Source organism: Scophthalmus maximus, chromosome 18, assembly GCF_022379125.1.
Source record: "Scophthalmus maximus strain ysfricsl-2021 chromosome 18, ASM2237912v1, whole genome shotgun sequence".
Classification (NCBI taxonomy): domain Eukaryota; kingdom Metazoa; phylum Chordata; class Actinopteri; order Pleuronectiformes; family Scophthalmidae; genus Scophthalmus; species Scophthalmus maximus.
The window spans coordinates 20,223,901-20,237,672 of record NC_061532.1 but is presented as its reverse complement, the minus strand read 5'-3'; the positions used below and the strand labels follow the sequence as shown (position 1 = coordinate 20,237,672).

The 13,772-nt window shown below is 45.7% G+C and overlaps 1 protein-coding gene across 3 annotated transcripts; it reads left to right on the top strand.

Moving 5' to 3' along the window:
• The first annotated feature begins 83 nt into the window (after positions 1-83).
• Positions 84-12,736, top strand: mboat2b (membrane bound O-acyltransferase domain containing 2b). 3 transcript variants are annotated; one of them, XM_035617261.2, is made up of 13 exons: positions 84-749; positions 4,844-4,989; positions 5,379-5,456; positions 5,997-6,092; positions 6,189-6,244; positions 6,427-6,481; positions 6,614-6,797; positions 6,893-7,085; positions 8,112-8,215; positions 8,303-8,367; positions 8,929-9,061; positions 9,883-10,034; positions 10,173-12,736. In XM_035617261.2, exons 1-13 carry the CDS (start codon positions 474-476, stop codon positions 10,342-10,344), a joined length of 1,710 nt encoding a protein of 569 aa, XP_035473154.2. In that variant the 5' UTR covers positions 84-473; the 3' UTR covers positions 10,345-12,736. The 3 variants fall into 3 exon arrangements, with proteins under 3 accessions (XP_035473154.2, XP_047184556.1, XP_035473155.1); XM_047328600.1 differs by having other exon boundaries at positions 86-973; XM_035617262.2 differs by lacking the exon at positions 84-749 and adding an exon at positions 2,491-2,509.
• Positions 12,737-13,772: the final 1,036 nt, after the last annotated feature.

The following is a 13,772-nucleotide window of genomic DNA, read 5'->3' as shown; positions in this document are numbered from 1 at the left end:
GAGATGAGAGGAGACGAGAGGAGACGAGAGGAGACGAGACAAGAGGAGACGAGACGAAACGAGAGGTGAGGAGATGAGAGGAGACGAGACGAGACGAGACGAGACGAGAGGTGAGGAGACGAGAGGAGACGAGAGGAGGAGGGAGAAAGGGAGAAAGGATACAAAAAGTTTGAAGAGGAAGAAGAGATAAAAGACAAGATGGAGTGAAGGTGATGGATTGGACAAGAAGAGGAGAGACAGGGGAGGAGGAGAAAGAGGAGGAGGGAGAGAGAGTTAGAAAGAAAAGGTTAGGAGGACATGAGAGGGACAACACAAAGAGACAGTAAACACCTGCTCACGTGTGGACAAATATTTTGAGGAGAAACCTTGTCAGAAAAAAAGGGGAGGGGTCTGAGGATGGAGAGAGGAAGAGGACAAAAGAAGGGGAGGAAGAGGAAAGGAATCAAGGGCGGAGGAAGGACCTAAAAAGATGGATGGGGGGGGGGGATCAGCTGGAGGAGGGAGGAGACAGACAGCCGGGTGAGGAGGAGGAGGAGGAGGAACAGGAAGAGAGAGGAGGAAGGAGCATCATCAGGACACACAGACACAGACAGACCGGGGAACCACGGAGCCTCCGCCGCCGCCACAGAACCAGCAGACCCGGCCGCAGACACGGAGCCATGGCCGAGGAAGGCAGCCCATCCACGGCCTGCACCGGCTCCAGCCTGCTGCAGCCGGTCAGCGAGATCACCGACCTGCCGCTGGACCAGGTAAGATCCACAGCATCCCCCCGGGGCCCGAGCCTCCGAGCCCGGCGAGCTCCGGGCCGGAGAACGTCCGCGGCCCGAGTCTGACAAACAAACAGGGCGGATAACACCGAAAGATGGAGGCCCGACGGGACCGGCCGAGGAGGGACCGGCCCCGGACGAGCTGAGCCGCAGCCGGAGACAGAGTCCCCCGTCACATCGGCTTCATCTGAATTCATCCATCAGCTGTGAGGAGGACACGTGTCCCCGCACAGACACCAGTCATTATCATGATTATCATCATCATCATCATCATCATCATTATTATTATTATTATCATCATTATTATTATCATTATTATTATTTTTATTATCAATATTATTATCATCCTCATCATTATTATTATTATAACCATCATTATTATTATCATCATCATCATCGATGATGATGATTATGATTATTATTATGATTATTATTATTATCAGTGTGACACGCTGAGCGTCAGTTTCTCCTCCGACCTGAACGCGTTGTCTCCAGCTTAGTGACGTGAGTTTCAGCTGGTTCCTAATTTAATGAATGAAAAATATTGACCCGCACTGACAAGTCATCACCTTATTAATCAAATCAATCAATCAAACGATATTGGTAAAGCAGCTTCCGTAAGAAAGACATGCTGATGAGGCAACACTTATTTTTAAAGCTATAACAATCATAATAATGATTATAATAATAATCATGATTATAAGAGCCACTATCATGGACACAATAACATGAGTGAATAATGTCTGTAACCCTCATCAGGATGACGTTGGCATGTTTCAACACTTCCTGCTGGAACGTGAGACTCTGACTTGAGTCGGACGTGTTGAACTTTATTAAAAGTGTTCAGATCGACTTGATGCTCAGTGTTTGGTCTCCACCTCCTCGTGGACTCAGGCTGTGTCCGAAATCAGTATCAATATAATTTTTTTTAAATATAATAGGACCGTCCACCGGCCGGGGTCATTGTAGTTACGTCATAATCCTACGACAAAAAAGTAATTACCGTCGCGACTCAAGTAGTGTCCGAAATCGTAGCTGGTGAGTGACTATATAGCAACTACAACGAATTCCCTTCATAGTGAGGAGGGGGAGTGAATGGGGGGGTGATTTCGGACACAGCCTCAGTTTGTGTCGGTCCGTGTAGCGCTGGGTAGTCCAACAGGGGTAATAGGTTACATGTGTGGTCATTATCTATTTCCTTTATCTGTTCTCCATGTGGTCGGGTTTCTGAGTAATGTCATCAGTGATGTCATCAGTGATGTCATCAGTGATGTCATCAGTGGCGTGTGCAGGGGACAGAACGTGTCGAGTAACTGAGATCAACAGGAAAAAAATAGTTTTTCTGCCTAAAACGTCAAATCTAATGAGTGTGAGAAATTTTGATTATCCTGAGTGAACCTGTCTGTAGATTTAGCTATAAGAACATAATTACCTCTTAGCCCAGAGCGTACAGTCAGCTATTATCTCATATAGCAGTTAGCTAGGAGCAGATTAGCTGATATATATTTTCTTTAAAGTGGCACTAAGTGATTCTGGAGAAAGCTTGTTTTTCTTTGTTGTTGTTGTTGTGCGACCTCGGGTACGTGAGTCGGACGCACTGACAGCGGAGCTGCAGCTCCACCAGCTCCTTGTGTTGTGTGCTGAGGTTTGCACCATTTTTTGCTTTTTCTGTTTACGGAGCCTGGACTGATCCGAAAACCAGAATTTTTTTCAGTGCACAGCGACAGCTAGCGGACCGTGAGGTAATATTGTCTGATTTTTACAAAACGTGTGTTGCGTTAGAATCGCTCACTGCCCCTTTAAAGGCTGATATTTGAAGGGGTTTATTTGTGTTTTACGGTGGACACAGAGTTGCTGAGGTCACCGATCAATCACAATGATTGATCACGTCTTTCGTGGTTTGGTTTTAATCATCGCTGACCCTCCGTACTCTGCGGAGGATATGTGAGGCCCATATTATCAGTCTCAGTTCCTGATGAGCTCTGAGTGAAGTATCCACAGAGCTTTGTCCATACTTCTTCTTCTTCTTCTTCTTCTTCTTCTTCTCGGTGGGGTGAAGCGTCCGACAATCATCGCTCAGTTTACACAACGTTCATTATTAATGAGCAACACGTCAACAAGTGTCTGACAGTACTACACAGTACTACAGACTGTCTGACAGTACTACACAGAACTACGGGACGAAAAGAATAATGATTCATGTTATTCATCGCTGCTGCTCCAGACCTCTCAGGTCCTTCATTGTAGTAAAAGTACTACGCTGCAGTACAAATACTGCATTACATGTTAAAGGTGCCACTTTACTATCAAAATTAAAGTATCAAAAGTACTCGTACTCAGATTGCAGAATAAGATCCTGTTTATACATTAATGATGGATTCCAGCCTCTGTCCTCTGGGGTCCAGGGGCCCCTGACTCCTCGTGGGCCCCTGACTCCTCGTGGTCCCGGTCAGTAAGAGATGTATTATTATATATACAGCTCTAGACTTCGTGTTTATTGTTCATCATATTATAAATGTATTGAAGTACACTCTGTATGAACTGTACATGTTACTGGTGAACACGTATGACGTGGTCATGGTCTTCCTATCTGTCGGCGTGGAGAAGAAGACGTGTTTTCAGGAGCAGGTCGTCGCTCATGAACTATAAATATCTGAAGGTCTAATTTTATCAGCGAAGACGTCAGAGACTGAAAACAGCCTCCGCTGAAAAACCTCAGTCCCTGAAAACTGACTCTCACCTGGACGACAGATCAACTGCTGCTGCTAACGTTGCTGCTGCTAACATCCTGCTGCTAATGTTACTTCTGCTAACATCCTGCTGCTAACGTTACTTCTGCTAACATCCTGCTGCTAAAGTTACTTCTGCTAACGTTACTGCTGCTAACATTCTGCTGCTAACGTTACTGCTGCTAACATCCTGCTGCTAACGTTGCTGCTGCTAACATTCTGCTGCTAACGTTACTGCTGCTAACATCCTGCTGCTAACGTTGCTGCTGCTAACATCCTGCTGCTAACGTTACTGCTGCTACATTACTGCTGCTAACATCCTGCTGCTAACGTTACTGCTGCTAACATCCTGCTGCTAACGTTGCTGCTGCTTACATCCTGCTGTTAACGTTACTGCTGCTAACATTACTGCTGCTAACATCCTGCTGCTAACGTTGCTGTTGCTAACATCCTGCTGCTAACGTTACTGCTGCTAACATCTTGCTGCTAACGTTACTGCTGCTAACATCCTGCTGCTAACGTTACTGCTGCTAACATCCTGCTGCTAACGTTGCTGCTGCTAACATCCTGCTGCTAACGTTACTGTTGTTAACATCATGCTGCTAACGTTACTGCTGCTAACATCCTGCTGCTAACGTTACTGCTACTAACATCCTGCTGCTAACGTTGCTGTTGTTAACATCCTGCTGCTAACGTTGCTGTTGCTAACATCCTGCTGCTAACAGAATTACTCCTGCTAACGTTACTACTGCTAACAAAATTACTGCTGCCAACAGCATTACTGCTGCTAACCTCCTGCTGCTAACAGAATTACTGCTGCTAACATCTTGTTGCTAACGTCCTGCTGCTAACATCTTGTTGCTAACATCCTGCTGCTAACAGAATTACCGTTGCTAACATCCTGCTGCTAACGATACTGTTGCTAACATCCTGCTGCTAACAGAATTACTGTTGCTAACATCCTGCTGCTAACGATACTGTTGCTAACATCCTGCTGCTAACAGAATTACTGTTGCTAACATCCTGCTGCTAACAGAATTACTGTTGCTAACATCCTGCTGCTAACGATACTGTTGCTAACATCCTGCTGCTAACAGAATTACTGTTGCTAACATCCTGCTGCTAACAGAATTACTGTTGCTAACATCCTGCTGCTAACGATACTGTTGCTAACATCCTGCTGCTAACAGAATTACTGTTGCTAACATCCTGCTGCTAACAGAATTACTGTTGCTAACATCCTGCTGCTAACGATACTGTTGCTAACATCCTGTTGCTAACATCCTGCAGCAGTCAGGACCGTTGACTGACCGTGGCCCTGATCTGTATTTCCCGCTCTGTGTGCAGGTGAACTTTGTGGTGTGCCAGCTCTGTGCTCTGCTGTCGGCCTTCTGGTTCCGTCTCTTCCTCCATCCCAGTAAAACCAGTCCCTTCATCAGACATGTGGTGGCGACTCTACTGGGACTCTACTTCGCACTGTTCTGCTTCGGCTGGTAAGTTGAACACTGTTCATCTGTTCTCGCTGTTCTGAGGTCCACAAACTACAAGATGATTTAAAAATATCATAGTGAAGATTGTTTGATAAAATCTGCTCGTATGAAATTACTGAACCTTTTCCGGGGTCACTGTCGCTCTGACATTGACTCTGGTCTTTCGATCAGATCCTTTGGTTCAGGAAATATAGATCTATGCTCAGTAAGAACCAATGGGCTCAGAGCCCCAGAGAGAGGAGGGAAGTCAGGAAGTGTCGGACCTACACACTGTTGGTTTCCATCTGAGAAATATGAAATCACACCAGACAGAAAATTACAGTAACTTGTCAAATATTTCTGGAATGTTATAGTTTGAGTGTTTGAATCTGTGGCGGTGTCCTGTGTTTCAGGTACGCTCTTCACTTCCTGGTGCAGAGTGGACTCACCTACGGCATCATGATCCTGACGGGAGTGGAGCACATGCACAAGTAAGTTCCATGACGTCCTCATGTCACTGCTTCATCCTGTGTGTGTGCGTCTGGAACAAAAGAGCTTCACACGAGACGTGAACAGGTCAGTGTGTGAAGGGACTGAGCATGTTCTGCTGCTGACGGCCTGATGGAGCCACACGTCCCAGAGGAAGCAGCAGCAGCAGCAGAGATTAAGAGAAACCTCAGTCAGATCCATTAAAGAGATGGAAGCTCTTCATTACCTCTGATGTGCAGACTCCTCTGGGAGATCAGAGTTGGACTCGTCAATACCACTTTTATTAAATTCATTTATTGTCTGCCCTGCATGATATTTGCTACAGATATTTTCCTCGAACTTTAGACTATATTTTATTTCCTATTTACCTCCTGTCAAGGAGGTTATGTTTTCACCGCTTTCTGTTTGTTGTCAGCAGGATAATGCATAAGCTGCTAATGTTCCGGAATATCCCGACCTCCCTCCTGAACCACTTAGTGGTCTGTGCTCTCGCGCCCACCTCGGGTCAAACGTCACATGTCCGGTTGCTTTTCTGTCCTCAGGTACTGCCTGCTGGTGGCGCTCAGCTACCTGAGTCTGTGTCAGATCACTCGAGTCTACGTCTTCGACTACGGCATGTACTCTGCGGACTTCACTGGGTGAGTGGAGCTCCACCTGCAGCGTCGCGCCTGGAGCCTCCTGCTCCGCCTCAGATTCTCTGTAACCCTCAGTGCTGCTCTTCTCTCTCTCTCCAGGCCCATGATGGTGATCACACAGAAAATAACCAGCCTGGCGTTTGAAATCCATGATGGTGAGTCACATCTAACAAATCCTGTTTACACGAGTCCTCCGCTAGAAGGCTAAAGGGCAACGTGCACAGTCATGACATCCGTCTGTCAAGATTGAAAAAATAATCTTTTCAACAGTGATGATAACGTACGTATGTGATGTGATGGAACAGGCTCATGAGCAGTTCACTTCCTCCTCCGACAGGAATGGCACGGAAAGAGGAACATCTGACTCCGGGACAGAAGATTCTGGCCATAAGGTTGGTGTCACTTTACTCTTTTATCCCCAAAGATTGACACCAGAAACCACACACCCAGTGTACAGACCACACCCCCAACACAGACACCTCAGGGTCTAATTGGCTGAGCAGTAACTGTGGGCTTGTCTTTAGGAGGATGCCCAGTCTGCTGGAATACTTCAGCTACAACTGTAACTTCCTGGGAATCCTGGCCGGACCCACCTGCTCCTACAACGACTACATGGCCTTCATCGAGGGAGACCCCCGTCGCCACAGAGACCAGGGCGCTGACAGGAAGTCCAGCTGCAAGCTGAGGCCAAGCGAGCCCTCGCCTAACGTAGGTCACATGACTGCAGCTCTTGTGATGCTCCTCCAGGACCAATGATCATCCAGGTTCCGGTCCTCAGGTGAATAATGTGTGTGTCTTTTCAGACCGAGGTCGTCCGCAAAGTCGCCACTTCCTTCTTCTGCCTCCTCGTCTTCCTGTCCGTGTGCAAAGTGTTCCCCGTGGAACGAAACATCGATGACGACTTCATCGCCAACACGCCGTTCTACGCTCAGGTGGTCTACCTGTACCTGTCCATGTTGACCACCAGACCCAAGTACTACTTTGTCTGGACACTGGGTGAGTCTCACCTGTGTGTCCTCACCTGTCTCAGCTCACTTGTCTGACCTCACCTGTGTGTCCTCACCTGTCTCAGCTCACTTATCTGACCTCACCTGTCTGTCCTCACCTGTCTCAGCTCACTTATCTGACCTCACCTGTCTGTCCTCACCTGTCTCAGCTCACTTGTCTGACCTCACCTGTCTTTCCTCACCTGTCTGTCCTCTCTGTCCTCACCTCTCTGACCTCACCTGTCTGTCCTCACCTGTCTGTCCTCTCTGTCCTCACCTCTCTGACCTCACCTGTCTGTCCTCACCTGTCTGTCCTCTCTGACCTCATCTGTCTGACCTCACCTGTCTGTCCTCTCTGTCCTCACCTCTCTGACGTCACCTGTCTGTCCTCACCTATCTGACCTCACATGTCTGTCCTCTCTGACCTCACCTCTCTCAACTCACCTGTCTGTCCTCTCTGACCTCACCTCTCTGAACTCACCTGTCTGACCTCACATGTCTGTTGTCACCTGTCTACCCTCACCTGTCTGACCTCACCTGTCTGACCTCACCTCTCTGACGTCACCTGTCTGTCCTCACCTGTCTGACCTCACATGTCTGTTGTCACCTGTCTGCCCTCACCTGTCTGACCTCACCTGTCTGACCTCACCTCTCTGACCTCACCTCTCTGACGTCACCTCTCTGACCTCACCTCTCTGACCTCACCTGTCTGACCTCACCTCTCTGACGTCACCTGTCTGTCCTCACCTGTCTGACCTCACATGTCTGTTGTCACCTGTCTGCCCTCACCTGTCTGACCTCACCTGTCTGACCTCACCTCTCTGACCTCACCTCTCTGACGTCACCTGTCTGACCTCACATGTCTGTTGTCACCTGTCTGCCCTCACCTGTCTGACCTCACCTGTCTGACCTCACCTCTCTGACCTCACCTCTCTGACGTCACCTGTCTGTCCTCACCTGTCTGACCTCACATGTCTGTCCTCACCTGTCTGTCCTCTCTGACCTCACCTGTCTGTCCTCACCTCACTGACCTCAGCTGACGCCATCAACAACGCCGCTGGTTTCGGCTTCAACGGTTACGACGGCGGCGGTTCTCCGCGCTGGGACCTAATCTCCAACCTGAGGATCCTCAACATCGAGGTGAGGACATCCGTGTGTGAGAACTGTGCTGATGTCAGTTTGTCGTGGAATGATTATTGAACAGACGGCGTCGTTGTCTTGTTCCAGTTTGCCACCAGCTTCAAAGTTTTCCTGGACAACTGGAACATTCAGACGGCTCAGTGGCTCAAACGGTGAGTCACTCTCGCCGTGATAGAATCAAGAAGTGTTGGTCACATTCAAATACACCAGATCCAGATTTTGATTTGGATCTGCACCAAATCTCACACACTAAAGATGTCTGATCGTTTTCATCTGGATCCATGAAGTAAAACCTCCCAGACGTCTGTGTATTTTAAAAATATTTCTCTCTGGCTGTAGTAGAATTACAGCGTAACATCCTTCTCTTCTGTCAGATGTTTAATCATAATCAGACTGTTTTATAATTAATAATGTGATTGACTTTGTGTCGTCTCTGTTCAGTAACTGAAGAGAAGGTTTTCACCGACAGCTTCACTGTCTAGTGCTGCCACCTGTTGGTGGAAATCACACACACACGTCACAGAGGCTGTTTCTGTCTCTGAGGTCTTTTTTCTCCGTACGTTTTGTCTGAGGTTGTTTGGATGTTTACCCTCAAAGGAGAAGAACCGATTCATCGATATTGTTTCATCATTGTACATGTAACCTTCTGTATGTACAATGTTAAAACTGCTGTTTGTGTGTCTGACCTCTGTCCTTTGACCTCTGGCTGACAGGGTGTGTTACGAGCGATGTCCCTACCACCCGACAGCAGCCACCTTCATTCTGTCAGCCATGTGGCACGGAGCCTATCCAGGATATTACCTCACCTTCCTCACTGGCATCGTTATCACACTGGCTGCCAGAGCGGTGAGCGGCTAATGAAGCTGTGTCTATTCTAAGCTACTGACTCAATGCTAAAAGCTGTGAGTCGATGCTCACAGCTTTGAGTCTGTGCTAACAGCTGTGAGTCGGTGCTAACAGCTGTGAGTCGGTGCTAACAGCTGTGAGTCTGTGCTAACAACTGTGAGTCGATGCTAACAGCTGTGAGTCTGTGCTAACAACTGTGAGTCGTAGTAACAGCTTTGAGTCTGTGCTAACAGCTGTCAGTCTGTGCTGACAGCTGTGAGTCGATGCTAACAGCTGTGAGTCTATGCTAACAGATGTGAGTCGATGCTAACAGCTGTGAGTCTGTGCTAACAACTTTGAGTCGATGCTAACAGCTGTGAGTGTATGCTAACAGTAGTGACTTGATGCTAACAGCTGTGACTCAATGCTAACAGCTGTGAGTCTATGCTAACAGCTGTGACTCTATGTGAACAGCTGTGACTTGATGCTAACAGCTGTGACTATGTGAACAGCTGTGACTCGATGCTAACAGCTGTGAGTCTATGCTAACAGCTGTGACTCGATGCTAACAGCTGTGACTATGTGAACAGCTGTGACTCGATGCTAACAGCTGTGAGTCTATGCTAACAGCTGTGACTATGTGAACAGCTGTGACTCGATGCTAACAGCTGTGACTATGTGAACAGCTGTGACTCGATGCTAACAGCTGTGAGTCTATGCTAACAGCTGTGACTCTATGTGAACAGCTGTGACTCTATGTGAACAGCTGTGACTCGATGCTAACAGCTGTGAGTCTGTGTGCAGCCACCGGAATAATGGTATTATACGATTTTTCCTCTTAGGTCAGACACAACGTTCGTCCATACTTCCTTCAGTCACCCTCTCACAAACTGGTCTATGATGTCATCACGTGGGCTGCCACTCAGATCGCTATCTGCTACACGGTGATGCCTTTCGTCCTGTTGTCCGTCGGTCCGTCGATAAAGTTCTACAGGTCAGTGTGTCAGACAGGATGAATTATGTGAGGCTAAGATTTAATTTGGTAGAACTTTGGTTTAAATATCAGTACGATTGAACTTTGTCTAACTCAGGTTTATCTCTTGTGAACCTTCCACCGTCTCCTCCTCTACAGGTCCTGGTGCTTCGGTCTCCATATCGGCTGTGTTCTTCTGGCCGTGGCGTTGCCGGTCAAACCGAGACATCTCCGCCTCAAGGACGAGCAGAAAAACTTCCCCCAGGCGCCGGTCCAGCACCACCTGGAGGCCACAGAGAGCAACTGCAGCCAGAAGGAAAAGAACACATGAGGCAGAGGAGAAAGAACACTCGTGTACAACACTATATTTCCATTCACTTGTACAGAAAGAGGCGGAGTTGAGCCACGTGAGACGGACCTTCCTCCTGACGGAGGAAGACGAACACACTGTATTATTTGGACTTGTGGGGTGAATGGAGATTAGGAACAGGCCCTGAACCCTTCAGGCCCGTGTTGTACCAGATGAAGTTTTTTTCTCATTAACGATGGACGGGACAGACTCTGGAAAACTAACATATATGTATTGAACCATCATGGCCACGTGTAGTGTTAGACTGGTCAGAAACCTGACAGACGGATGATTATAGATTTTATATGAGTGGAGTGAACAGATGAACGACTGGGCCACATCACATTCCTCTGACTCCACAGACTGACTGTCGTCGTGTTATAATCTGTTCAACCACGTCACAGTTTTCATAGAAATTAGTTTTTTGAAAAAGTGCCAATGATTATTTCACTCAGTCGCCTTAGTTGTTTTGTTTAGTTTTTTACGAGAAGAAGAAAAATGCTATACCATGCTGAGACAGTGTTTACATGTGTAGGTGTTATTTGTGTGATCAGTAGCACTTTCTGATGAGGCAACAACTATAAAGACTTTATTGGCTTCTCTCCTGGTTGATAAATCATTTACTAATGCTTTAAATATCAGTTCTGTTAAATCCTGCCTCAGCACGACACTACGCTTGTACTATTTACAGTTTGTACAAAGATCAACAGCCAGTCAAACTCTTTGCTTCTCGCACGATCAGTCTGCTCTCGTGAATGATAATAAGCGTCCAGACGTTCAAACATCCTGCAGCTGAGACATGAATGTTAATGGTGAGATGTGAACAAGCCAACAGGTCGGATTGTTAACTGATCAGTAAAGCATTCGAAATGACTCATTAATTAGTAACGCTACTTATTAATTATCGCTCATAAACCCTTTATAGACGTGGCCTTATCAGGTGGTACATGTACTGTACTTACTGTAATTCAAACGTGTTAGTGTGAGATGTGCGGAGATCTGAACAGAATTTTAAAGGTGACATATTCTGCTCATATTCAGGTTCATACTTTTAATTTGTGACAACTTGAAAAAGTTGACATGCTCTAACGTCTCACACTGCTCATTCCTGCGGCTCGTCTTTTCACCCCCAGTCTGAAACAGACTTATTTTAGCCCCGCCTCTCGAATAAACCCCCAGGCTCACGTTGGTTCAGGTTAGTTCATCGCTGCTGTTTGTGTATGATCAGAAAGAGTTTCCGTGTTGAATCTTCAGGTTGTAGAACAGCCCGGTGAGACGTGACGTCCTGTCACACTTCAGATTTAATTCTATTGAGCAGTTCAGCAACAGAGTTGAGATTAATTAATTCCTTAGACAGAAGAATAATCGCTAACTATTTTGACAAGTTGATGGTTTCATAGTGGAACAGTTGCCAAACACGATCTCATTTCAGATTCTGAAGGATTTTGTCTTTTGTTTTTTTCTATCAATTAAAGAATTGGTTCACGTCAGCTAATGATTCATTTGATCAATTAAAGAGTTGGTTCACGTCAGCTAATGATTCATTTGATCAATTAAAGAGTTGGTTCACGTCAGCTAATGATTCATTTGATCAATTAAAGAGTTGGTTCACGTCAGCTAATGATTCATTTGATCAATTAAAGAGTTGGTTCACGTTAGCTAATGATTCATTTGATCAATTAAAGAGTTGGTTCACGTTAGCTAATGATTCATTTGATCAATTAAAGAGTTGGTTCACGTTAGCTAATGATTAATTTGATCAATTAAAGAGTTGGTTCACGTTAGCTAATGATTCTTTTGATCAATTAAAGAGTTGGTTCACGTTAGCTAATGATTCTTTTGTTTGGGGTGTAGAAACTAACCCTGTTGGTTCACTTCAGCTAACAGTCTGTTTGGGATTAGCTAACGGCGCTAGTGTAGAAGCTAATAGCTAATGTTCGTACAACAGCTCACAGGACACAGTTGGTTCATTGGGTTCATTTGATGAATCAACTGGTTGTTTTGAAGTTTCTCTGCAGCAGCTACAAAAGTTAGTTTCAGTTCAGCCAGATTGTTTCATAAAGATTAAATTCTTCTTCTCCTTCTTCGCTGTACTTGTGTCTGAAACCATGTTGAGACCGCGTGGTTCTTGTGTACGTTCTGTTGAATTCCATCAGCACATCTTCCTGATGTTTCCCTGATTCCTTCTTCCATCTGTGTTGTCCTTGTTCTTAAAATGTGGCGAGAGCTGGTCGAGGTTGTAACATAGATACAGACGATTCAGTCGTTCATGTTCTCACAGCGAAGCAGACACTTATCTGTAGGTTTGATATGGACAATATGTTTGTTTTTGTAAATGACGTCATTAAACCTTGGAAATGTTTGTTTTTTTACACTTTGACATTCCAGGTGTGTTCATCTGTGGTTCTGGAGGTAATATGTGCAGCTGGACGGATTGTTGCCCGTCAGATGGGAGTAATAACTGGGATTAGACCTTTTCTCTCGCTCGCACTTTAGACCCTGATAAAGTGACGGTGGACCAGTTGCTCCTCTGACCTTCTGCCACACTGTTAATCAGTAATTACATTTATTCCTCAGAGGAAAGACGACTCATTCGTGTGTTACTGCCTCATCATTCAAACCAACAGCGACGGTGATGAACTTAACAGACGCGGCACAGAGGGAACTTCATAACTTCACCCTGTACCATTGGAAGCGCTCCCACAGAGGGAACGTCGGGTCAGGACCACTGTACAGGCACCTCGCGGCACTGCGGCACGTTTTCTCAACCCATTAAGACACGTTATCAAATGATCTTGCTCTAAGTCAGTGTTTCTCGAAGGGTCCAGCCTCAAGACCTTTTGCCATAGACATGAAGTCGCGACCCAAATTTCTGAAAATTGCTTCTCACCACAAAATCTGTATTTAATGTATTCTGTGTCATATTTGCGTTTAGCCGGTTAAGCCGTGTTTACAAATGCTGGAGAGCGCGTGTTACTGTGACGCATGCACACTTGCTGGGAAACATGTGTCTAACCTATAAAAGCGCAGCATCAAAAATCTTTTTCTTTAATGTTATTCGAGAGATTTGTCGTGTTTTGTGGTTCATATCATTTATGATGAAATTATTGTTGTCTTGTTAAATTTAATTGAAATATATATATATATATATATATATATATATATATATATATATATATATATATATATTATTTTCCACGCATAAATCCACATTCCACTAAAAATGGCCTTCAACCCACTTTGAAGTGGGTTGAAGTGAAGTGAGACAATAAATTCGAAATGTCAAATTAAAGTTCAATTAAATAAAGTTCAAATACTATTTCAAAAATAAAGTCGAACATTGTGATCCTGAAGCACTTTTCCGCACCAAACAGTCGGATATGTTGATGTTTTGTTTGCCAGTTTGCTCG